Raw genomic sequence first — 26,344 nt, forward strand, 5'->3', positions numbered from 1 at the left:
TCTAAACCCTTAAGATTGTTCAAGGCTTAAGGGAGGCATCTGGTGTCGGTGCCATCCTCCAGGAGCTTAAGTAAGTGGGTCATTTCTTTCCAGAGGCAAAAACCCAGAAAGGTACAAGGTTATTGGTATTTTAACTAATATTTTTATTGCTTTTGAGGGTTTTCCTAGACATCACCCTATTGCACAGCTGTTTCAGTTTGGCATTTTAGAAAGTTGCAGTGAGAAAAAGGCTTTCTCATAATAAAGACAAATGAAATGTCCAGTATGATTAAAGGAGAAGGAGCGCAGGCTTTAGAGGGACAGGGTCCATTGCTTTTCCTCCCCTTTGTGTGCCATCTTTGATTAACATTTGAATTTGGATAGTGCTTCTGGCCTCAGTTTTCAGAGATCTTTTGAAATTCTGATCAATGAGGCCTCATGTATCAGGAAAACAAGAGCCCAGCCCTTCAGAAGCTTGAACAAGACTGACACCCACTGGCCTAATTAGGATAGTTGCATAGAGCTGGAAGCCGACACAAAACTAGCTGGAGCGACCCTGTTTGTCTTAAAGCAAGGGGAATGGAGTTCCAAATACTGGAACAGGCATACATTAGCTCCATTCTGCAAGCTTAGTAAACCCAGGAGACAGGCACCCACTGTGGAGAACTGCACGCCTGGTCAAAGGCTTCTTGCAGTTTCTTAAGGATTTCATCGACACCATTATTGACCAGTGAGAGGTCAAAGTAGTGAGCATACTGGCTGCGGATGGCCTCCGAGTCCTTCTGCAGCTGCTGCAGGGCTTCCGTCTGCAAAGAGAGAGCCACAGATGAAGCAGCCTGCAGCATGCCCAGCCCCAGAAGCTAGTGACAGCTTTTAAGCAGGTGTTGACTGTTGCAACCATTGCCTGGTTCCCAGTCACCTGCTTAGAGACAACCTCTGAAGACCTTGCTTGAGAATGTTAGAAGGGCACAGAGAGGCATTCAATTATGAATAATTCTCAGAGCATCTCAAACTAACCCTCAAACTAATCAAAGCTCTCTGGAAGACCAACAGCTATCTCCCAGTTCTTGCCTTTGAATGTGGACAGCCATTTCAGCAGCCACAAGAGCTGCAATCCCAGGACAGGGTTAAGTGCAACTTAGAACCCCAGCCCTCTTTCTAGGACCCAAAACCAAGAGACCACGAAAAGAGTGATAAGTGAACTCCATCAAAGAAAAATGTTTCAGTAGCAATAAACACCCAAAGACATGCCAAAATGGAAAAAAAAAAGTATTTCAACTGATATCACAAAGAGCTAATTACCCTAATACAGAGTTCTTAGAAATCAGTAGGAAAAAGGCCAATAACTCAACAGAACAATAAGCTAAGGACCAGGTGTTAACAGAAAAGGCAATACAAATGGCCCTCAAGAGTCTGACAAGATACTCAACTGCTTATAGTACAAAATAAAAGTACACTGGGATTCCAATTTTCTCTCTATCAGATTGGCCCAAAATGAAAGCTTGGAAAACATGATCCCGGCACAGAGAAGCAAGCACTCTCCCAGGTAGTAATCTCTATCTGAATTCCTAGTTCCCAAAGCATGCAGACTTGGACCCAGCAATCCTGTCTGGAATTTTTCTTACAGATATATTTGCACACATGTGCAATGGAATATGTACAGGGCCATTGGTTGCCATGTTATTTATAACAGTCCAAATTTTAAAACAACCCAAATAGCCTATAGAAGGGAACAGCGATACAAAATAATTATGCTACATACCTGCAATGGGAGTCCATGCAGTTACTAAGGAAGACCGAAGAAGTTCTCTACACACTAATACAGAAAGATCTCCATTGTGTTCAGTGAAAAAGCAGGGTGCAGCAAAGTGTATGTATGGTGGGTGTGGAGAAGGTAGGAGTGGGGAGCAGGGGAGACTTTTCAATATTTTCCTGGCCTCCTTTCCCTCCTCTCCCATGCTCCCCACAGCCACAGCCACCCCACACCAGAAGGTGGGTTCAGTCTCCACGGTTTCCCCTGCATGCCCCAGTTGAGCCAATGTCACACCAGAGTGTCAAGATTTACTTAATTGTCCATCTCTGCCATTGGACCCTGGGTACTTCTGGAACAATGACTGTGTCCCCATTACATAGCATGGTTGCTGGCCTAGCTGGTAGTTTACTGTCTGCTGAGTGAATCAAATGTGCATATACCCTTTAGCTTCTTGGCCTTGCAGGAAGGACAGCAGTAGTCAGTAGACTCACAGGGAGATTTGGTCACAAGCTGAAGCTGAGCTCCAGCCAGTACTCTGGGCAATGATCTGGAGTGATGTTCCAGTCTGGACAGGCCTAGCGAGTGAACCCTACCCACCCTGCACAATCCCCTCCTTCCCACCTGAGTGCCCTGGTCAGTAGGTGCGATAAACACAATGAAAGGTGAAAGTTCTGCTGTCCGAACAATCTTTAGAGTCTAGAAAAGAGGAAGGGGAAGGAAGAAAAGACGAAAAACATTTGTCAGCTGTTATGATGCATTCCTTCTAGTCAGCATCTTTGGGCTTCACCAAGCCCAGTACTATTTCCATCATTTCCTGTATTGCTGTTCTTCCAGATGACCCCACTGAAAGTATATGAAGCAAATCTGAGCTCCCCAGAGATTCCCATGAGTTTTACTTGTCAGCAGCCCCTCCCCGCCCACTCCTGCCTTTCTTTTTCCCTTTTGCACATTGTAGTGTGTTTTTTATTTATATTTTTTGTTGTTGAAAGTATTACAGATGTCCCCCCTTTTTCCCCATTGACCCCCTCCTTCCCACTCCCACCCCTCTCCTACCTTCCCCAGCCTAATGTACCCACCTGGGGCTCGATGTCAAGGATGGCAATCTTGCCCTGCTGATGAATCTGGTGCACTGTTTCAAACTTAGTGCCGAACATGTTGCCTTGGTAGCTGCCAAACTCTAAGAACTCATTGGCAGAGATGCTCCTAGTCATCTCCTCTGTGGAGATGAAGTGGTACTCCTTCCCATCTTCCTCACTCTTCTTGGGCAGCCGTGTTGTGTCTGTGTACAAGAATCCAAACCCCTGACAAACTCAGGGTCCTCGCCATGGACCATGGCATCTGTACTGAAACCCTAGTTGCCTTTGGCGCAGAGAGCTTAATAAAGGGTTTTCTCCCACGGGGTCCTTAAGGGCTGACAATAGGAGATGATGCAGATCAGGAAATCCCCCATCCACCCAGAACACATTTAACCTTCAAGAGACAAAGCCCAAAACACAAAACTCCTATCATCATTTTCCCTAACATGAAGTTACATATCTCAAACCACCAACTCCAGGAATACTGAAGCTCAAAAATGAAGAAATGACAGCTGGAGATATTTTTAAAACAGATCTATAGGCTATGGTCAGGATTTCTTGGAAGTATATTTAAAGTTTTCTTTTTATAACTTGGAAAGAAGAGTACTTTGGTTTCATTTAAACTCATATTGTTAAGTGTTGAAATGGTCCTAAGTCACAGCATTTACTATTACTCACATAAGTTGTCCTCTAAGTAAATATGCTCCAGATACTGTAGCTCGAAACACTATCTTCACCCCTCCCTAGTGGACCTCTCCTGCTTCCCAACTTCACCAACATCCTCAATCCACAACCGCACATTCATCTCCTTTCCATCTTATAAAACAACTCTTTCTTAGATCTGAACTTATTTTGACCTCTCACCCACTTTCTCTAACTCTCCTCTCATTCAAATGTATTAAATGACAGGCCTGTCTTGGTTATTTCTACTTCGAGACTTTCCCACTTACTCAACCTGGGGCCGTTTGTTTTCTGCCCACAGTGTGTCACAATGTCCCTAAAGGCAAAATGGAGAAGCAAGGAATAACAAAACAAAAAAACTAATAGCAGGTTTAGAATCTGTTTTTCTACTTTGATAAGCAGAATTTCTTCCTGGAAATACACACAACCATACATACTATGGAGATTCACATCTGGGAATGGGAAGAATCTAATTCCCCACCTAGCCACTGGCCAGATTCTTTCTATCCGGACTGCTGCAGAGACTGTGCCTCTCCTGAGCGCTGCTTTGATTTAGAAGACATTTCATGAAAATTAGAGGCAGCCCAGACATCAAACAAAAGTGGGGCAGCTATGGAAATTACAGTATAGCCAGTCAGTGGACTAGAAGGAAGTTCTCAAACTGATTAAGGCACATGAGAAAATGTTTATAATGTAAACTAAAGAGAAAAGGGTATTACAGGTTTTAATATGTTACTCGCTTAATTTTTTAAAGCAGGATAAAAATGTTGACTACCATTTCTGTTACGTACATGAACAGCATAGAAGAGAATCAGAAAACACAGCTACATTGTTGGATTATGGGTACAAATTTGTATCTTTTCTAAATTGTGGTTTGTTTTTATAATCAAACATTTCAAATAAAATCACCAAAAACAGGACCACTACCGTATCGCGGGTGGAGAGTGGTGCTCACTTGCCCTCCGAGGCCCCCAGAACTACTTACATGGGGCAGGGTACTCAAACTTCTCCGGCTTCTGGCTGAGCAGGGCATTCTTAATGTGGCTGCGACCCACCCCACTGGCTCCTGCAGAAGGAGAGATGAAAGAATCCAGGTTGCTATGATTTTAATGAAGGCTTCCATTTCTTTCCCCAGAGAAAAAGGAAGGGATGGAAATAGGAATAGAATATGGGTTTTCATCTCTCAGAGCCTGAAATCGCCAACAGGTGAAAGTGAGTTGGCATAGTTCAGGGCTGGGGTCAGGTGCAAGCATTCCTTTAGGCGCAGGGGAATTGGGGCTTCAGGCCCTTGTGTCCCAGTTGGAGAAGGAGGGTCTAAGGGCTAAGGGTCAGGACTCAGAACATAACTGTTATTTCCACAGAGGAGCCAGCAACACATGGGGGTTTCTATTTTCTAAGGATATTTACTGAGCTCTCCAAAATGAATAGCACTAAATTTAAGCTGGTGTTTTTACTGCAAATTTCACTGGAACCATAATACTGATCTTCTAACCAACTAATATTTTAATTCTAAAGATAGGGATGTGAGCCACCCACCAGAGCCAAGGCCCACATCCCTGGGTTTGGAGCAAGGACTCGTTTCATTTCAAGGCTAGGGCTCATATGGATGGTTAAAGAGCTCAGCATACTCTTCGGGGCCACTTACGTTGATAACAAAGCACTCTGACACATGTACTTTTAAAAAAGGCACAGGCTTGAACACCCCTACAGCCAGCCAGATGAACAAAGAGCAAAACCCAGGTTAGGACTGGCCATCACCAAACCCAACGTAAAAGAATTAGTTGCTGAAAAACTTGTAATGTGAACTCAGATGAGGTAAGAACTCAGAAAATTCTTTATATCTGTTCTATATGGAGAACCCAACAGGCCTTACTTCTTTTTCTTCCACACTGTCTTTTCTTTTCGGAAGAAGGGTTATATAGTACAGGCAGAAAAATAAGGACAGAAAGGTACTCTAATAGCAAAGCAACATAGGGTGGGGGCAACAAGAAGATACCGATCAGCACCAGGGTCTTCCTTTTGAATGCAGGGAGCCGAACAACTTCTTCGTAGGAAACAACATCCAGTTGGTCAAAAACTAGAGACAAAGAAAACCAAGCAATGTTCATTTCCAGAGCCAAGGAGAAATCATGCCAGGCGATTTCAGTTTATGTAGTTCTCTCCTGCACCTGTCTTCATCTAGAGGGGGATGGAGGCATTTAATATGAGGTAGATTATTATTCATTTGTTATCAACAATCTGTTTGAAAACCCATTTATAATTTTAGTATATTATATTTCCAACCACAGTAGGTAAAAAGCAAAGCCAGAATTAGTTCTCAGGAAAACATGCTATTCTCTGGGGTTGGTCAGACTTTCCAGCTGGTCATGCTGTCGGTAATAACACACTGAGAAAGGCCTGGAAGGCTCTTCAGTTGGTTACCTGAGGGTGATAAGTAGTGAACAGACCACTAGCCTTCCTTTATATGCACTTGCATTATCTCACTGATTGCAGCCAACTTGGGAGGATGAATGTAATAGAAGAAATGCAGAAGAAATGGCATGCTTTCTGCATAATGTATGTTCCACTGAGCACCACACCACACCAGAAGCCAGCAGACAGGAGCCTCAGGAAGCTCAAGGAAACTTACTTGAGCTGTGCTTGGCCAGGTACTTGTCTTTGTACTTCTTCTTCTTCCCAAAGGGACTGCAGCTCGGGGATTCGCTTGGAGCAGACTGAGCCACACTTGCCACCCTCCTAGTAGGAAAAGACGACTAAGAATGTCAGCAGACTGTCAGTGTAAAAGCTCCAAGGTCATCTGCCTGTGTTGTGACAGAACTCAGTGACCCCCTTTCCCTTTTATGCAAAACCTCCAGACTTATCTGCCTCCTTCCCCTTGCACTTGCAAAAAAACTTCATGTTGTCCTTGACTCCTCTCCCCTTCTGTCTCATACCCTCTGCCAACCACTCATTCTCTGTGTGTCTCTTTTTAATTTTTTTTTTCTTTATTGATTTTAGAGAGAAAGGAAGTAAGAGGGAGAGAGGGATAGAAACATCAATGAGAGAACATCAACCAGCCGCCTCCTGTATGGCCCCCACTGGATTGGACCCACAACCTGGGCATGTGTTCTGAACGGGAATCGAACTGGCAATCTCTTGGTGCATGGGTCAACACTCAACCACTGAGCCACACCAGCTGGACCTCTGTGTGTCTCTTAACACTGCCCCCTTCACGCTCATCCTCTCTCTCTCAGCCCCTCATTTTCTGTGTCTCTTTCTGGACCCCCTCTTGGTCTCTCAGCCTGTCTCACTGTTAGTATCTGTACATGCCTCTCTCTCCCCTCCCCTTACTCCCCATTTCTCTGTCTCTCATAACCTACCCTCTCATCTTCAAGCTCTTATATCCCTGCTCTTTCTACGCCTTTCACTCTCTGTGTCTCTACCAGCACCTCCTCAATCTCTCTCTCTCTCTCTCTCTCTCTCTCTCTCTCTCTGTCCACCCCCCACCCATTCCCCTTCTCTCAGCCTCTCTCTTGTGTGTAGAAGGTGCTGGGTTTATGGTGAGCAGGGTTTAGACCAGTATGGAGGAAGTGAGGAAAGAATCATGTGAGCCAATGTGTTTGCTGTATTCTCAGTACCACACTTGGAGTTGGGCTGCCTAGAGCTGAGGGCTCCACAAAGAGAGAGGTAGAAAGAGCCCAGCTGTAATGCTTAGGCTGCGTTGATACGATGACATGGTGGGGGTTTATTTCCTCCTGGATATATTTCCATTGCCGGGTATTTGAACACCCGCATACCAACTCTCCAAAGAGGCGAGGGAGGTGGGTGAGCCCTGGGAAGCCATTCCTGTATTAGTCTGGATGGCAGCTGGCGGAGGGCCTTAGGCCTGGCACCCGCCTCTCTGAGATTGTTTATGATAAAGGTGACACTGCAATGAAGTGGGGAAAGCACGGTGTTTGTAAAAAGCAGTGCTGGATCAACCAGATAAGTATATGGGATAAATGCTAATTCTCACCTCATTTTCTATGTACTGGGACTTTGCATAAAGGACACATATTTAAAATTTCACTGTTTTCTGCAGGACTCAGAAGATATCTTCTCAGAAAGGCACCAGCCTGGGAGGCAGGAGACCAGCGAGGGCTCCAGTCTTAGTGCTGCCACTTCCTTTATAATCACCGGGAAAACATTTGAGGAAACAGAGGCCCACAGACAAATGAAGAGCTACCCAGGCTCCTCCTCCTGTAAAGGCCTGCCAGGTAAGCTTATCGACTCATTGTTATCCCTGCCATTACCCATTATGCCAGCAAAGCTGGGAGGTTGGTTTGGTTGAGAAATAGAAACTACACACAAGATACCAGATTTTTGAAGCTAAACCATTACTGGTGGTAGGTATTGGGTCCATTCTATCTGCAAATTCCACCTATAAAAGCGGCTCACCATTCCTGCAGCTCAGGAGAGGGGATCAATCCTGCTGACTCCTTGGAGGAGCCTTCCACCCGCCCTTGCCACCAGTTACTGTCATCCTTGTTGATGATCTGGATAATGTCCCCAGTAACAAACTTCAGTCCCGCTTCCTTGCAAGGAATCAGATTGTCCTTTTTGGGATCATAGTCAAACTGCGCTCTCATGAACATCTGAAAAAGAAGGCAAGGGGAACTGCAGTGGCAGCCTCAGGAGAAACATCAGCATCAGCACATGTAAGTAGAAAGATCTGCTATAAATAAGTAGGGTCAGGACAGAATAACACAGAAGCAAGAATGGAGGGGGAGCTGAAGTGACTGGAACTGGTTACTGTTGTGTTTGTGGAGGGTTCAGACCTGAGCCCTCCAACAAGAAGGTATGAACTACTTTTCTGGGTTAACATGTTTGTAATTATTGGGTCTGAGTTGATACCTTAACCCCACAATCCACTTCTATGCAAAAGTTATCAGTTACAATGTATGGATAACTATGTTCACCACAGAATTATTTATAAGAATGAACTATTAGAAACAACCTAATTTTCCAAGAATGGGGATTTAGTTAAGTTATGGTCATCTACTGAATATAGGACCATGCATCTATAAAAATCAATTTGTAGAAGAATATTTAAAGCCCCTGTAAAATGCTGCTGATATAACATCAAATGAGAATACCAGTCAACAAAAACAATACCTAGTACACTTGACATTTTTAAAAAGTATTTATTTATACATAGAAAAAAAAAGACTGGAAAAAACTGCTTCAGAATTTAATACTGGTTACCTCAGGTAGGAAGATTAGGGGTGTAAATCTAACCCAAAGAAAGAAGAAAAATAATAAAGAGTGGAAACAAATTAAACAGAAAATAGAGTTGAGAGATCAACAAAAGCAAAATTGGTTCTTTGAAGATTCATGAAAGTAAGAACCCCCTAGCAAGGTCAACTAAAAGAGAGAAGATACAATTTCCCAGTAGAGATCCAAGAGATGTTTAAAAGGTTATAAGATTTTAGAACAATTTCACACCAATACATTTTTTATATGTTTTAATTGATTTTTGAGAGAGAGAGGAAGGGAGAGATAGAAACATCGATGTGACAGAGATACATCGATCAGCTGCCTCCTGCACGCCCCCTTCTGGGGATGGAGCCTGCAACCTGGGCATGTGCCCTGACCAGGAATTGAACCAGGACCTCTCAGTCCATGGGATGATGCTCAATCCACTGAGCTACACTGGCCGGGCATCATTTGACAAATAGCTTGAAAAACACTACTTACTAAAAGTGACACATGGAAATGAAAATATGAACACTAATATGTCTATTAAAGACCCTGAACCTGTTATTACAGTAATCTGTAATAGAAACTTCAGAGTTGCTTTTAAAAACAAAACAAAACAAAACTCCTTCCACATTCATCTGCCAAAGCCCTGTCAAAGCTATTTCTCTCTTTGATGATGAGATTAAATATTTTTTCATATGTTTAATGCCATTTATATTTTTCTTCCTATGAATGATCTCTTCATTCTCTTTGTCCATTTTCCTCTTGGGGTTGTAGAATAAGGAGATTATCCCTTCCTTTCACATTCATCACAAGCATGACACCAAGTACCAGTCCTGCTGGTGGCCAGAAAGAAGGCCTGCCTGTTTGTAATGGATGGTAGTTTAGTTCAGAGAGCACCAGGCAGCTACATTGGTAAGACATATAGAATAGCTTAAAAATAAGAATCATAACAAAACACTGAGCCTGAATTCTGCCATTGTCACAACAGAGAAAATGGTGCTACCTACCTGTAATGCAGGAAGACGGTTTTGCTGGTTGGGAATTACTTTTAATGAAATTATTCCTTTGGTTTCTTTCTATTAAAAAAAGGGGGGGGGGATAACATTTTAAGGAAAACTAACTTGGATGATTTGAGATTTCATAAACTCATTTCCCCTTCTCCAAGTCCCATGTGTTTTCCCTCCCCAATAGCTGTTTTTACTGTACACTTTGAAATTCTGTAGGACAATTCCCCCTTCAATAGTGTCATCTGTCCCATAAGCCAGCATTAATAACATGGAGACATACAAAGAATAATGAAGAAAAAGCTAATGATTTCCCCTCCTCCCCACACTCAGCCACAAAAGATCCCCATAAGGTCCCCATAAGTACCTAAAATGAATCCTGGCACAGATACCCACAACTTTCTCTACACCAATAAAAACATTTATAAATATTTACACACATATCCATATTCATATGTATGTATTTTATTGTTTATTTTTTAACAAAAATGGAATTATACTATGTACATTACTGTATTAATTTGCTTTACTTGATGGACATGCTTCCAGGTCCATGCATGAAGACCTCATTCATTCTTTTTTTTTTTTTTTTTTTTTTTTAATCCTCACCCGAGGACATTTTTCCATTTTTTGTTCAGGTAGAGTGGGAGGGAGAGAGAGGAACAGAGAGAGAGAGAGAGAAACATCGACGTGAAAGGAACACATCGAGAGGCTGCCACCCGCACAACCGACCAGGGCCGGGGACAAACTGCAACCGAGGTACGTGCCCTTAGCGGGAACCGAACCCGGGTCTCTCAGGACCGCAGGCCGACACTCTAACCGCTGAGCCAAACCGGCCAGGGCTCATTCATTCTTTTTAATGGCTATGCAGCCTTCCACACTATAGATGTATCATACTTGATTCAGCCATCCTCCCCATTACTGGGCATTGTGACTGATGCCAGATTTTTTTCACTATAATCCGCTGCAACAGACATCCTTGAACATATGTCCTTAAATATTTGCATTTTGATTTCTGTAGACTAGAATCCCATTGTGGAAATTCAGAATCAAAGGATAAGAACATTTTAATAGCTGTCCTCAAATTACTTTTCCAAAAGATAGCAATTCCACTCTCTTGTTCCTGATCTTAGAGAAAAGCTTCCAGCTTTTCAGCACTGAGTATGATGTTAGCTGTGTGTTTGTCACATGTGGCCTTTATGTTGAGATGTGTTCTTTCTATACCTATTGTGTTGAGAGTTTTTATTATAAAAGGATATTGAATTTTGTCAAAAGCTTTTTTTCTGCATCTATTGAGATGATCATGTGGTTTTTATCCTTTATTTTGCTAATGCCCTTTTCTTCTAGTTTCTTAAGGCGGAAGTTGAGGCTATTGATTGAGACCTTTCTTGTTTTCTAACATAGGCATTTTGTGCTCTAACTTCTATCTTGGCACTGCTTTAGTGGCATTCCACAAACTAATACGCCGTATTTTCATTTTTATTCAATTCAAGATATTTTCTTCTGTGGCCTGTGGGTTATTTTAGAAGTGTGTTGTTCAATTTCCAAAATTTATGGATTTCCAAATAGCTTTCTGTTTTTGATTTCTAATTTAATTTCTTTGTGGTTAAACAACATACTTTGTATGATTTGAATCCTTTAAATCTGTTGGGGCTTGTTTTATGACTTATCCTGGAGAATGTACACTTGAGAAGAATGTGCATCCTGCTGTTGCTGGATTGAGTGTTCTGTACATGTCTGTTAGGTCAAGTTGGTTTATGGTGTTGTTTGCCTTTTCTGTATCCTCTCTAATTTTCTCGTTACTTGCTCTGTCGATTATTAAGATATTAAAATCTTGGATTATACTCATGGATTTGTATTTTTCTTCTTGCAGTTCTATCAGTTTTTGCTTCAAGTATTTTGAAGCTCTGTCATTAGGGGCATGGACATTTAGGATTTGGGTCGTTTCAAGAGGCAGGGTCAATACGGTTCCTGTTCTTCATCTTGGTCAAAGCAGAAGTCTAAACAAGGATTTTTGATGAAAGCAAATGTGATCACAGGCAAGTTTCAAAACTCTGCAAGGTTTAGTTTCCTCATCTCTGTCTCAAGTGAAGACTCTTTTCCCCTGAGTTGCTGTTCTCTGATTCATTCCCTGGCAGGTACCCTAGCATCTCACTCTTAAGTGCCTGAGGTGTGGCTCCTGACTGCGGTGGCCAATTACACCCAACCACCCATAGGTTTTTTTAATGCTTTGGTAACAGGAATGATCTCTGGTGTGTATAGAGGTGGAGGAAGATGGTGGAGAATCTGGAGGGGCAAACAAGATAGCCAGCACAAACACCAAGCACAATGCCTGACACACAGTAGGTGCTCAACAAATAACAACTGAATCTAAACAGCACACTCAACTTTTCATTAAAATATCCCATTAACTCTTCATAACAGTTCTGTGACATAGAAAAGGGATTGCTATCTTCATTTTACAGACGACTTAGAGAAGTTAATTCACTTGCTCAAAAACACAGGGCTAGAAGAGGGATTCAGAGTTGCCATTAGAGACCAAGGCCTTCTGCCACCCAATCCAATTTTCTTTTTACATAGCTGCTTTGGGTTACTTGCCTTGTTTTAGAAATTTACTAAATGAAAGCAGAGAACTCCCATTTCTTGCACAGAATAAAGACTGGCAATGGCAATAGTCTCCCCAGTGAGGTACAAATACTTTGACAGAAAAAAGAGGTACACTGACCAATGTGGATCCACACTTCATGAGGACATGACATAGTATATACCCACCATCGCCTTCTGCAGCTGATCTACTGAGTGATTGGTCACGTTTGTGCCATTGATTTCTAGGATCTCATCCCCGACATGAAGGGAGCCTGCATGAAATGAAAAAATCAGTCCACAAAAGAACAAATGTTCACTTTGTAAAGTATATGATTGTTGTATACCTGAAACTAATACAAATTAATATTGAATGTAAACTGTAATTGAAAAAAAATTTTAAGAATAAATGTTCAAATAAAAGCTGTTGATGTAACTCAAGATATCAGAGAAAAGAAACCATGGTCTAGAGCATATTATACAATACATAGTATAAAATACTCAGGATTTTACACAATCCAACCATGAATGTTCTTTTGATTCCCTTGAGGAATGTATCGAGGCAAGCACTTCACAAGTTAAGACTATCTCATCCTCCCTGACCTCAGTACTCCAACAGCAGAATGAAAGCACCACATCCTCACCCTGACTGGGTGGCTCCATTGGTTGGAGCGTCATTCCATACACTGAAGAGTTGCAGGTTGGATCCCTGGTGGGGGTGTGTATGGGAGGCAACTGATTGATCAATGTTTCTCTCTCATATTGATCTCTCTCTCTCCTCCCTCCTTCCCTCTTTTCCTTCCTCTCTTTCTAAAATCTATAAACATATCCTTGGCTGAGGATTATAAATAAATAAATAAATAAATAAATAAATACACCTTGTCCTCAAAATTTCCTGTAATTAGAGTAGCTACAAATTTCAGGAGGCTATGACACACCTGTACACACTAAAAAGAATAACTAGCAGTTTGATATTTCTTTGTGGTTTAGCTAAAACCCCAAAATGCTACCTAATGGTAAAGCTAATCAGTGTTTAGATTCTATGTGAAGAGTGCTTACCAATATTTGTGCCACCCTAGATACAAAACTAAACATAAAAGGGTAGGAGCTAATGGGGTAAGAGCTAATCTTTAATGTCTACTTTCTCAATTTAACTGTTAGCTCCAGGAGGTACAGATGGTCTGTTTTCCTCAATACTCTGTACTCAAATTCTAATACAAAGGGTGTATATAGTAATTGCTCAAATATTAACTAACTGGAAAATGTTGGTATATGTAAATAAATAAATAGGCATATAAGAAATGTTCAGAGGGAGAGATGGTGACACTGGGCAATTTATGCAAAGATCTTATCACATAATTATTCTAAAGAGCCAGTTATTGGCTGGCCAGTGTGACTCAGTGGTTGAGCGTTGACCCATGCTCCAGGAGTTGACCCATGCATGCTGGTTCGATTCTCGGTCAGGACACTTGCCCAGGTTGTGGGCCCGATCCCCAGTGGGGGCATGCAGGAGGCAGCCAGTCGATGTTCTCTCTCATTGATGTTTCTCTCTCTCCCTCTCCCTTCCTTTCTCTCTAAAAATCAATAAAGAAAAAAAATTTTTAAAAATGAGCCAGTTATTAAGCCACCAACAATCTCTTGGCACACACACAAAAATGCTCCCAGTTTTGAAGAATACAAGCTTCATGACCCTCACCACTGAGGTGAATGAAATGCAATCTAGGAACCCCACAGAGTACCTTGTCTGTGAATCATGCCACCATGAAGAATTCTTGCCACCGTACAGGATTGCTTTTCATTCAGCTTCAGAGTGATTCCCTGAAATCAAGACAATGGTACAACATGCTTTATTTTAAGCTTTTTTGAGATTATCTTGAAGACAATTTAAGGCAATTTCTTGGGAGAAATATTTTCCATCTATACCTGGGGTGGCCCTCAACTAGAAGGGGCATGAAGCCTATTTTGAGGAGGAGCTTGAGATGGAGATACACACTATGACAGCTTGCTGCTTCCCCAACTCAGCCTTCTGAGTTTCCTCTTGTGGCCCAGTGACTTATGTGGTTGAAAGTAAAAAGCAAGCAAGGGATTACCATAGGCTCCTCTGTGACCTTCTCAAACTGTATGAGTCGCACCTTCCGCACCTCCTGCCCCTGGGTAGGGCTACCTGGGGCAGCAGACCCATTGGTATACATGTCCTCAGTCACAGCATTCAACTGGTGCGACACAGCCTGTCAGATGAAAACAGAGCAATGTATGAAGTAAACAGCAAAGGCCCACCATCAGTCTGTAACTGCAATTCTAAAACCCACAGGCACTGAAAACCAACAGTTATAAGTTTGGCACTCAATCTCATTTGAATTTCTGTGACGCTGTCTGTAAGCTTTATTTAACCAACTTAATAGACATGTTTATACAGTTTGCTGCAGAAATATTAATGTGTTTGATTTACAGGGTGCTGCCCTGGATTCTGCTGGGAGAATTACACAAAATATAACACAATTAAAAATTTTTGATTTCTAATGCACATTGGGCATCAGCTTCTGGCAAGGGGCTATGCACCGATATGGGGCATATACACACACTCTATAGCAAAGATCCAGGGTGAGTTTAATTCATAATGGGAGGTGGCAGAGGGAACAAGTGTAGTAGGAATGCATCAGTAAAGGAGAAAAGTGAACACAGATGACAATGATCTTTCCTATTGCAACAATGAGTGCTTCTCCAGGGACAGGAGCACTGGTGAGCATCAGACCCAGTTCTCTTCCCTCTTTACTTCCTGATGCTCTGGGCCACACAGCAGTAAAGATGATTCAGGTTAGCATTAGTCTCTCACAAATTACCTCTTAGACTATGAGGAAGTTCTATCTGGCCCTGGCCAGTGTGGCTCAGTTAGTTGGGTGTCATCCCATGCATTGAAAGGTCCCTGGTTCAATTCCTGGTCAGGGCACATGCCCAGGTTATGGGCTAAATCCCTGGTAGGGGGCGTGCAGGAGGCAGCCAATTGATATTTCTCTTTCTCTCCCTCCTCTCTCATTTTCTCTTTCTCTCCCTCTCCCTTCTTCTCTCCCTCTCAAAAAAAAAAAAAAAAAATTAACAAAAATATTTAAAAAACGAAGTTCTATCTGGACTGGAGAATTAGGCACTTAGGACCAGCTCCTGGCCCGTGATAACAGTAATACCCACTAAAACCAAGCAGCTACCTCCAGATGTGATCACCACTACCCTCCCACCATCTCAAAATGATATTTCCACTGTGACCTCTTCCCTCCAATCTTGATGACAGTGATGCTGGACAACTTACAATACTACATAGCAAGACCTCTTTATTATAAATCTGAAGTAATCTAAGGCACACTGAAGAATAGATAAAAGACCAATGCAACAGAATAGAAACTGCAGAAACAGACCCAAACATACATGGTCAGCTGGTTTATGGTAAAGGGGACACTGCAGTGTAGTGGAGAAAGCATGGTCTTTGTAATAAATGGTGCTGGGTCAATCAGAAAAGCATATGGGAAAAGTAAATGTTGATTCCCACCTCATTTTATACACAAAATCCAATTGCAGATGGATTGCAGCTCCAAATATGAAAGGAAAAACAACCAAGCTTTGAGAAGAAAATAGCATTATTTTCATAACCCTGGAGTAGGCAAAAATATCTTACATACAACAGAAAAGATCCTAACTGAAAAATGAAAACTAAAAGGATAAATACTTTAAAATGAAAAAGAACTGTTCAATGAAAAACATTCCTGACATAGGCAAAGGTTGAGTAGACACACAGAGCAAAGTTTTAGTAGACAAAGAGAGCAATAATCATAAAAGCAAACAACTGACTTCAGCAAAACTAAAAACTTCCTACCAAAAGACACTTTAGAAAATAAAAATTTACTCACAACCTGAGAGTAAAAATTTACAATATTTCCATCTGACAAAAGACTTGTATCTAGAACATAAAAAGAACTCTTACAAACTCAGTAACAAAATGACAAACAATATACAATGAAAAGATAGACAAAAAATGTGAACAGACTCTTCACCAAAGATGACATATGAATAGCCAATAAGCACATGAAAAAGTGTTCAACCTCACTGTAATGAGAGAAATACAGGACACCACTACATACCCACTAGGAAGGCTAAAATGAAAAAGACAGATGATACACCAAGTGTTGGAACTCTCATACACCACCAGTGGGAATGATAAATGGTGCAGCCACTGTGGAAAACAGTTTGGAAATGTCTTATATAAAGTTAAACATACATTTACCCTATGGCCTAGCCATCGCACTCCTACGTATGCACCCAAGAGAAAAGAGAACAGATGCCCACAAAAATGCTAGTACATGAATGTTCATATCAGCTTTATTCATAGTAGCTGAAAAGTGAAAATAACCCAGGTGTTCATCCACAGGAGAACGCATAAATCACTTTTGTACATCCACACAAGGCAATACGTCTCAGCAATAAAAGGACCAAACTGCCAATACATGCAGCAACATGGACGAATCTCAAAAGCGTTATGTTGAGTGAAAGAAATTTTATGCAGAATAATACATACTATATGATACAATTTATGAGGTTTTAGAATAAGTAAAACTACAGTAAAAAAAATTGAAACAGTAGTTACCCCTAATGGGGTTGGAAGGAATATGTTGGGAAGGGGCATGAGAGAATGTTCTGGGATGCTGGTAATGTTCTATACTGTGACAGGGTTTGGGGTTACACAGTGCATACATTTGTTAAAACTCATCCAGTGCATTTGGTGTATATAAATTCTACCTAAAAAAAAAATTCTCGGAGAACCATAAAGAAATACTGAACTTTAGCCAATGATACGTATACTGAAGCTTTCAGGGGTGAAGTGTTCTGGTGACTACAACTTACTTTGAAATGCAAAATAAATAAATAAATAAATAAGTCTAGATAAAAAATTTTTTGGATTAGATATGTGACAAAGCAAACAGCAAAATATTAATTGTAGAATCTAGGACATATGCCTAATAGGTTTTACTATAAAATTCTTTTATCTTTTCAGAAAATTAAAAAAATCAAAACGAAATATTGGGGGGAAATGTCATTAAGAGAGTGAAGAGGCAAACCATGGAGCAGGGAACTGGAACCCTTATACCCTGCAGGTGGGAGTGTGAACCCTGGTAATCTCTACCAAAGGGTCCAGCCATTCCACTGCCACTCAACGGAGACACATAGCCATACATGTGCACCAGAAGACATGGAGAGCAATGTCATCACAACACTTTTTAAATAATTCTAGAATTTAAATTTTAAATCATTTGAGCATAATCTGAAGACATCATGCTCCTTAACCCATAAATGCTTCTGTGTGTTTTCAAAGAACAGAATTGTTGTCAAAAAGAAAATGTAAATGATACAATAGTATCACCTGGTCCCCGGTTACACTCAAATTTCATCAACTGTCTTGATAACATATTTCATAGCTATATATTTTCTTTTCTACACTAGGATCCAATCCAGGATCATGCACTGTATTGAGTTTGCACATCTCTTTAGTTGCCCTTAATTTTGAAAAGTTCTTCTGCCTTTCATGACCTTGACGTTTTTGAAGAGGACAGGGCTACTGTTTGGTAGACTCTCTCAGTTTGGGTTTGTCCATTGTTTTCTCATGATTAGACTGAGGTTATGCATCTCACAGATGATCACTCTTTTCTCCTTGAAATGCTCTTTCTTAGTCTTCTTTACTGGCTTTTCCTCATCTTTCTATCTGTTAATGTTAAAGTAGCCCAGGTTTTTGGGTAAGCACTATGACAATGGGGAAGGCCAAGTGATTATCTCTAAAAGTGCTCCCCACCCCAGGTAAAATATTAATTTTTTTTTCCTTTATTGATTTTACAGAGAGAGGAAGAGAGAAATAGAAACATCGATGAGAGAGAACATCGACTGCTGCCTCCTGCATGCCCCCCACTGGGGGTTGGGCCCACAACCTGGTCATGTGCCCTGATGGGGAATGGAACCAGCAACCTCTTGGTGCATGGGTCGACGCTCAACCACTGAACCACACCAGCCAGACCCAGGTAAAATATTAAATAAAGAAACAATATGGAGGAGGAGGAACAGGCTGAGCTTGGTTTCTGGAATGGTCAATTTGGTATTTGAGTACAGGCTGAAAATGGATGGCAACTGCATTGCAGTCATACCTGGTGCTGTCCCTCAAATACAGCGGGGCTATGGATAGTGCACATTGTTACCCACTTTGTGAGGAAGGAGAAGTGGGAATCAATTGACATCTCTCTCTCTCAGTCTCCCTCCATTCATTCCTGGGAAGTGCCAAAGGGCCTAGATGGAACAGAATTGGAAGATCAGAGACAAGGAGGTTAGAGGCTTGTGGATGGACATATGTGTCATAAGAAGGGGGTGCTCCTTACAAAATGATATTATATTTTAATTTTATTAATATTTTAATTTACTTCATCCTTTCTAAGAGGTCAGTAGACACTCTGATAAGATGGTGACATTTGAGGTAGTGCTAATTACAGCGTGACCTCAAATGAGGGAAGTACTAAGAAAGAGAAACTGCCTGTGTAGCAACTAGACTCACATGACACCGAGTCATGTGGTATTGCTATTAAAACAGAATTGTCTGAGATAGGGTTGTATATTTAGAAATCCAACTTCTGATACCTGGAAGCACAGAACTCCACATAACTTTGAGTTTCTCTATAGTAGATGACTCCATGGTATAGTTAACACTGCATCTTATGGGGATATCCCGGCATGCAGTCACCATGTAGCAATGAAAAGGAGGTTCTGAGGTTAACCTTGAAGATATATTGTTAAGGGGAAGAAAAACCTACAATGAGGAAAGGTATGCTATCATCAGTATAAAGAGTGAAAAAAATGAGTATGTTCATATTTGCTTGTAAATGCATAGGCTATCTCTGGAAGGAGACACAGACAACAGTAGTTGCTTCTAGGAAGGGGAACTGGGTGACCATAGGATGGGGTGAGAAGGAAACTGTATTTACTGTATAGATAGACACTTTAACTTTTCAAATTACTTACTATGTGCATGTGTTACTGCAATAAAAGAAATCAGTAAAAGAACAAAGCACAGGTTACAAATCTCAGGCATGCCTTTTAACAGAAATGTACACAAATTGTCTGGGTTCGGGTCCCGACTCTTTTAACTAACAGCTGAGTAACTTTGGACAAATTTCTGGATCTTTCAGTGCTTAACTTACAAATGTGGGCTGTTGTCAAGGTGCTGTGCAATTCAGTCTGTAGGGGAGTGCTGAGATGCATTTAGAATCCTGAAAGACACTGCTAAAGATGTTCAGCACTAAAAATTTTATGCATCCCTTCAGTTTTGATTAATTTTTATATAAACAAATGAAAATCTATTACCCTTAAAAGCTCTACAAAGTAGCTTTCTATTCTGGCGAGAGAATTTTCATAAGTGACTGTGATTTGGGTTCAAGTTGGCAGCCTAAGTACCTGTGTGCACCCCACACCCTGTTTAAATGAGAGCAAAGGGGGGGGCAAGGAATAGAAACACACACACACGAAGAAAACATAAGGAAGTCATCAGGGATGAGAGATTTCAATAACTTTCTAGAAGACGGAAAGCAGATGGGAGAATGGTCATTGATCAAACAGAGCTGAGACAGCAGAGCCTGAAATATGCACAGAGGACTTAGCCAGGGAGAACTGTGTCACTCTGCAGAGCATAACAGTCTGGGGCTCCAAAGTCCCTGTACAGAGAAAGAAAAACATGAACTTGGGGTGAAAACATCTCCTGAAAAGCTGCCAGTCTGGCCTTCAGCTCCACTTTCAAGGCAGGAAGAAGGAAAAGGGGCCAGGACAGTGGCATCTGTCCCAGAACTTCTCCAGTGGACATCTGTTCATATCTCATCGACCAGAATTGTAGAACACAGCCATCCCAGGCTGCAAAAGGGGCTGAGAAAATAAGAATTGAGTTGGGCATCTTGCCATCCCAAACAAGATCAGGGAGAACTGGGATGAGCAAGAAGTGGGATAAGGCTGTTGGGCTGAGCTGAGGAGCGGCTGCCCCCTGCAGGCAGGCGCATGCAATCCAGGTTCTTCCCTACTGCTCCCTGACACAGAAGCCAAATGATGGCTGTTGATTCCCCTGCACCTGGGATGTTACGTTTCTTATATACATGCAGCTTCACTCATCTGATCCATGTAGATTACACTAAAACATCTGTAAATGGCTTTTATTTATTTATTTTTTTATCCTCACCCGAGGACACTTTTCCATTTTTTATTCAGATAGAGTGGGAGGGAGAGAGAGAAAAACATCGATGTGAAAGGGACACATCGAGTGGCTGCCACCCGCACGACCAACCAGGGCCGGGGACAAACTGCAACCGAAGTACGTGCCCTTAGCGGGATCCGAACCCGGGTCTCTCCGGACCGCAGGCCGATGCTCTAACCGCTGAGCCAAACTGGCCTGGGCTGTAAATGGCTTTTAAAAATCATGTATGTGATGTAAAGGCACAGGCTCTTGAATAGCTGTAACAATTTTGAAAAGAAAGACAGTAGAAGGAGTCAGTGTACACAGTTTCAAGACTTACAAGTAGTTACAAGTAATCAAGAATGTGTGGTATAGACACACAGATCAATAGAACAGAACAGAGAACCCAGAAATAGACCCACACGGATAAGCCCAGTTGATTCTGACAAAGGTGCAAAAGTAATTCAGTGGAGGAAGGGTAGCTTTGCAACAAATGGTGCTGGAGCAATCGGATACCACAGGCAAAAAAAGAGAAAGAAACAAAGAAATACTAATGTAAACTGCACACTGTATAAAATGGATCATGGACTTAAATGTAAAGTGTACAACTATAAAACTTCTTAGAGAAAAACATAAGAGACAATGGTCAGGACTCAGGGCTAGACAAAGAATTCTTATGCCTGGCACCAAAACCAGGATCCATAAAAGAAAAAACTGATAAACTGTACCTCTTAAAAATAAAGAAAAACTCTTGCTCTGTGGAAATCTGCATGAAGATGATGAAAAGACAAACTATGAATTGACAGAAAACGTTTACAAACCACACATCCAACAAAAAACTAGTATCTAGAATATATAAAGAATGCTCAATACTCAATAATAAAAACAATCTAGTTGAAAATGAGCAAAAGATATGAACAGCTATCTCACTAAAAGGATATGTAAGGAAGGATGGCAAATGAGAATATGAAAATATGTTGAATATCCTCAGGGAGCAACGCAAATTAAAACCACTATATACTTATCAGATAGCTAAGACTAAAAAATAGTGATAGCCTGGCCGGTGTGGCTCAGTGCTTGAGCATCAACTCATGCACCCAGAGGTCACTGGTTCGATTCCCGATCAGGGCACATGCCCAGGTTGAGGGCCAAATCCGCAGTGGGACATGCAGGAGGCAGCCAATCAATGTTTTCTCTCGTCAATGTTTCCATCTCTCTCTCTCCCTTCTCTCTCTAAAATCAATAAAAAAACTAAAACTAAAACTAAAAAATAGTGATAACACTAAATACTGGCAAGGATGCAAAGAAACTTAATCTCTCATCCATTGCTGGTGGGAATGTAAAATGGTATGTCCATTTGGGAAGAGAGCTGAGCATTTTGTTGAGAAATGTTCACACAAAACCTGTACAGAAAGGTTCATAACAGCTTTATTCATAATACCCAAACCTGGAAACAACCATAATGGCTTACAATAGGTGAGCAGTTCAACAGACTCTGGTCCATCCTTACCATGGAACACTTCTCAGCAATAAAAAGGAATACACTATTAATATATGTAACAACCTACAATGGATCTAACAGGCATTCTGATGAGTGAAAAAAGCCAATCTCAAAAGGTTGCATACTATATGATTCCTTTAATACAACATTCTTGAGATGACAAAATTATAGAGATGGAAAACAGATTAGTGGTTGCCAAGGGTTAGGGATGGTGGGAATGGGGGGAGATGTGACTATAAAGGGATAGCACCAAGGAAGTCTTTGTGGTAATGGAACAGTTCAATCTCTCCAATCTATCTTGATCGTAGTGGTGGTTATGTATATCTACACATGATAAAATGACACAGAACTATACTCACACATCATACAAATGTCAAATCCAAGGTTTTGATATTGTACTCTTTCTTTTATTGTTGAAAGTATTACAGACGTCCCTCCTTTTTTCCCCCATTGCCCCGTCCTCCCTGTTCCCACTCCCCCTGCCTTCCCCACACTATTGTCTGTGTCCATTGTGTCTACAAGTAGCACTTGTTTGTAACCAAAGAACTATAACTAAGAGAGGCTGGTACCAAAAAATGGGTACAAGCAAAAGATCCTTGAGAAATATGCAGTATATAGGGTTGGTTTTCAGAGTATAAGATTCCCACTCATATTCTGGGATGGGAAAGTCAGAGGCCATAATACACAGAGATGAAACAGTTCCTGAAAGCATTGCCCATGGAGACCTGGGACCATGTGGTTAGAACTCTTCAAAGCTAGGTAGCTATTGCTACAGATCCATTTAAGGGACATGAGATCAAATATCTCTCTAAGTAGATTCAGGAAAACCAGAGAAAAAGCAGCATAAAATTGGAAGGAAGAATTCCTTTTCTCAAATTAACCATCTGTATTATTTCTGTTTTTACCATGTGCATGTATTACAGATTGAGTCTATAGAATGAGGAATTCAAGGATCACTGATTGAATAATTGCTGCCAAAAAATTATGAGCTCAAGTCTCACATTTCTAATGCAAAGCATGAAACAAAATTAAGGACTTTTCTTGACTCTGACTTACAAATTTCTTACCACTAGTAATTGTGGGGCCGAGAAAGCTGAAAACCAAACTTGGAAATTAATTTCATTGGTTTATCAACAACTGCCATTGATGTGTGTTGGTAACTGTAGTAGTAAACAGGTGGCCATAACAACGGGAAATATGGATCATATTCTTTTATAATGTGCTGTAATGTACCATCAATAAACCATTTATGATGATTCACCTGTCTTTTCAGACTTGATAAATCCTGTATAATGTTCTAAATAATGACAGATTAGAAAGTCTTAGTCCACAGAATACAAAATGACCTTTGAAAGGGGGAGAAGCTGACATGATAGTGTACCTAGATGAGGCAGACAAACTTCTTACTCAGCTTTACTACAAAGGTTGATTTTAACATGTCAGCCTTTAAATTAAGTCTCAGGAAAGCTTACCAGAGGCAGAACACATTCCAGTCAGAAAAGTTCAAGAGTTGCTATCTCAAAGGTTGGTCTTTCAAATGTGCTTATCCATCAAGTCATTCCCCTTCACTATGACTAAAAGTCACTATCATACACACCCAGAAGTTACAAATGATGACTAAGGTAAACTGAAACCTCCAACGTGGTAAGTAAAGAACCAACTCTCAATAGTAAGGCTTCCAAAAGCAAAGCACAATCTTCTGCACCATGATTTTGTCCCCGAGTCACCCTGTCTTCCAGAGACACACTCAAACCCATCTACTAAGCCCTCCCCATGGCCTGTCTTCAGTGAAACTTCCCTCAGAAAAGAAGGGCCAGCTTCTCCTCCACCACACCTATAACAAACTCCTTCAACTAGTCCCCTGTAACTCCTCACTACAGAAAATTGTAGCAGCAAGGATGTGCAGATATATAGTTACACTTGATGTCTGTGTGTACACATGTACACACACAGAGAGAGTAAAGGCAATTGATTACTTAATTCAATCTGTGGGCCCAAGACTACATTAAGTGCAGAAGAGTTGACATAGTTAAGTCATGGTCTCTGCCCTTACTTCAGCAGCTCACTATGATGAGAATAAATCCTTCTTTCATTCATTTATCCAACATAAATGATAAATGGGAAAAATATCCTTCAAGTTTAAGATCATCTTAGACTGTAAGTGCTCAAAAGACACAGACCAAACTTGTCAGCTTTCTCTAAAACTAGCAATGGAGCTTTACAGAGGCTTTCTGAATGGTGAGGAGTATGGCACCTGAAGGGGAAAGATGGGAAGAAGACAGGAAGTCCTGGGGACAGACCAAAGTGAAGTCTGCTCTTCAATGGGAGGTGAAGACAGAAAAATTGGGATTCAGACACAAGTTTTGCCTCATGAAGTTGCATCCCAGTCCGCCTGCTGAACAAAAGGCAGGGACTGGGCTCAGGAGAAAGGGGAAGGTATTTGCCTTTCACTCAGCACAACTAACTTGCCCAGGTTGACAACTTCAAACCAGTGTCCTGGCATCTTGATCTCCTCTCACTTGTTCCCTTGCATAGCTGGTAATACATTCCAATGTGCTCTGTATGTTTATTCTGTTTATTTTGTCTACCCAAGCTGGAATCTAAGTCCCACACAGGCAGATCTCTTCATCTGCTGTCTTCACTCATGGACCCGGCACCCAGAACAGTGCCTGGTTCTAAGAGGAACTTGTTCAACATTCACTGAAGACATGAATGAGTACCAAGGCCTGTGCTCCTATTATTTCAGTTTTGCCACCACCACCATGTGACTGTTAAGTGACATGAGCAATGCTGACAAACAGTAAAAGGCAAAGATACTAGGCTCCATTTAGCAGAGTTCCGTTCTCAACTTCGAAACTGCCACCTTCATCTCCAGTGGACATGGGAAGCCCCAGGGCTATGGTGGGTCTGCACCCTACCAGTGTTAGGCAAGGTGGGAGTGACTCTGCTTAAAGATGACTGCTCAGATTCAGGATAAACGGGAGAGTAAACATGACTGCATGTCTGGCCTTGGCTCTGCAGCCTCTTGGCCTTTAACCCTACAAACTGCTAGAGTGGCAAGCCTGCTGCTGTAAAACTCCCTCCAGAGGAAACATCTGCAACAGGGTTCAAAGGGCAGAGGTAGTGGCTCAAAGGAAGTTGGAATTAAAAAAAAAAGAGATGAAAAACAAACTTGGGGGGTAGGTGAGGGGTAGAGGGAGTGCATAAAACAGGGGCAATTACAGTTGGTTTTCTCATTCACACAATCAAATTACAAAGGAGTGCCAGTGAACATAGGAAAGAACAAATATAGTTTAGCCTGCTGTTAGGCTCTTTACCAACTCCACAGCTGGCGAAGAGACAGAAGAAGGCCCAGACCAAGGAGGTGAGTGATCACCAAAGAGGGCAGACCCTGGGAACTGCCCCACAACAGCTGCCAGCCTCCCACAGCCCAGGGCCCAGGGGCATGCAAACATCCCACTCTGCCCTAGCAGATGCTATTCCACGTTGAGGGGAAAAAAACCACAAGACAAACTATGAGAAAACCAAGAGTGCTCCAAGGCACTAGAAAGATACTATCACTGTTTAACCAGAAACTACCAATAACTGGGGAAAAGAGTTGGGGGGAGAGGAAGATCTAAGAGCAAGGACTTTCTGGCAAGCACTGTCTTAAAATTATACATTTACTAGGTGCATTGTTTCTCAGGTAGTAAATCCATTTGAGAACACATACATCAATCCAAAGGCCAAGTCTCTAAAGATCATTTTCCAATGAGCTTTATCTATCCAGTGTACTCTGTACATAGGCAAAAGCTTCTGCCCCTGAAGGAAAACAGGAAACTCAAGTAGCTCCACATAGACAGAAACACAGGACTGCAAAGCCAGATACTGCCATTAAACAAGCGCCTGGACTGTACATGCACCATTCGTGAAATCCTCATCCCCATACTATGTGAAAGGTTTAGAAACTTGTCTGAAGTTAAAGGACTAGTAACTTTCAAACTCCCGGACTTAAATTAAGGGCATGGACTTCAGAGTTTTTGAAGGTTGAAGGAGAGAATACAGGCACAGCACCTCCCAAAGTGGGCAGCACAGAGGTGGTCTTTATGTGAGGGGCACAGACGGGTATTAATGGAAGTTCATTCCTATCAGAACTGCAGAGCACTCTCTGCTCCCAAGTCATCTTCTCACCTGGAGTCCAAGCATCAGGAGGGCTTTTTCTCCACACAGCTTGGGCAAGCTGAGCCCTGTGGGAGCTAGAATCCCTGTGAGAGGACTAGTGCTCACCTAAGGAAGATATATGCAGGTGCTTGGGATACTGCAATGAGTAAG

At 41.6% G+C, this 26,344-nt stretch overlaps 1 protein-coding gene across 1 annotated transcript in view; it reads right to left on the reverse strand.

Annotated features, from left to right (window-relative positions):
• Window positions 1-122: 122 nt before the first annotated feature.
• Window positions 123-26,344, reverse strand: part of MPP1 (membrane palmitoylated protein 1) — a 29,798-nt gene continuing 3,576 nt past the window's right edge. Inside the window, exons 2-12 of the mRNA XM_036270271.1 lie at window positions 14,387-14,524; window positions 14,036-14,114; window positions 12,486-12,571; window positions 9,717-9,785; window positions 7,906-8,102; window positions 6,119-6,225; window positions 5,486-5,566; window positions 4,475-4,555; window positions 2,809-3,011; window positions 2,354-2,428; window positions 123-785 (exon numbers count right to left, since the gene is read on the reverse strand). Coding sequence (XP_036126164.1) covers window positions 609-785; window positions 2,354-2,428; window positions 2,809-3,011; window positions 4,475-4,555; window positions 5,486-5,566; window positions 6,119-6,225; window positions 7,906-8,102; window positions 9,717-9,785; window positions 12,486-12,571; window positions 14,036-14,114; window positions 14,387-14,524 — 1,293 coding nt within the window. The 3' untranslated portion in view covers window positions 123-608. The remainder of the gene's footprint in view (window positions 786-2,353; window positions 2,429-2,808; window positions 3,012-4,474; window positions 4,556-5,485; window positions 5,567-6,118; window positions 6,226-7,905; window positions 8,103-9,716; window positions 9,786-12,485; window positions 12,572-14,035; window positions 14,115-14,386; window positions 14,525-26,344) is intronic.

This window comes from Molossus molossus, unplaced genomic scaffold (assembly GCF_014108415.1).
Source record: "Molossus molossus isolate mMolMol1 unplaced genomic scaffold, mMolMol1.p scaffold_m16_p_2, whole genome shotgun sequence".
Classification (NCBI taxonomy): domain Eukaryota; kingdom Metazoa; phylum Chordata; class Mammalia; order Chiroptera; family Molossidae; genus Molossus; species Molossus molossus.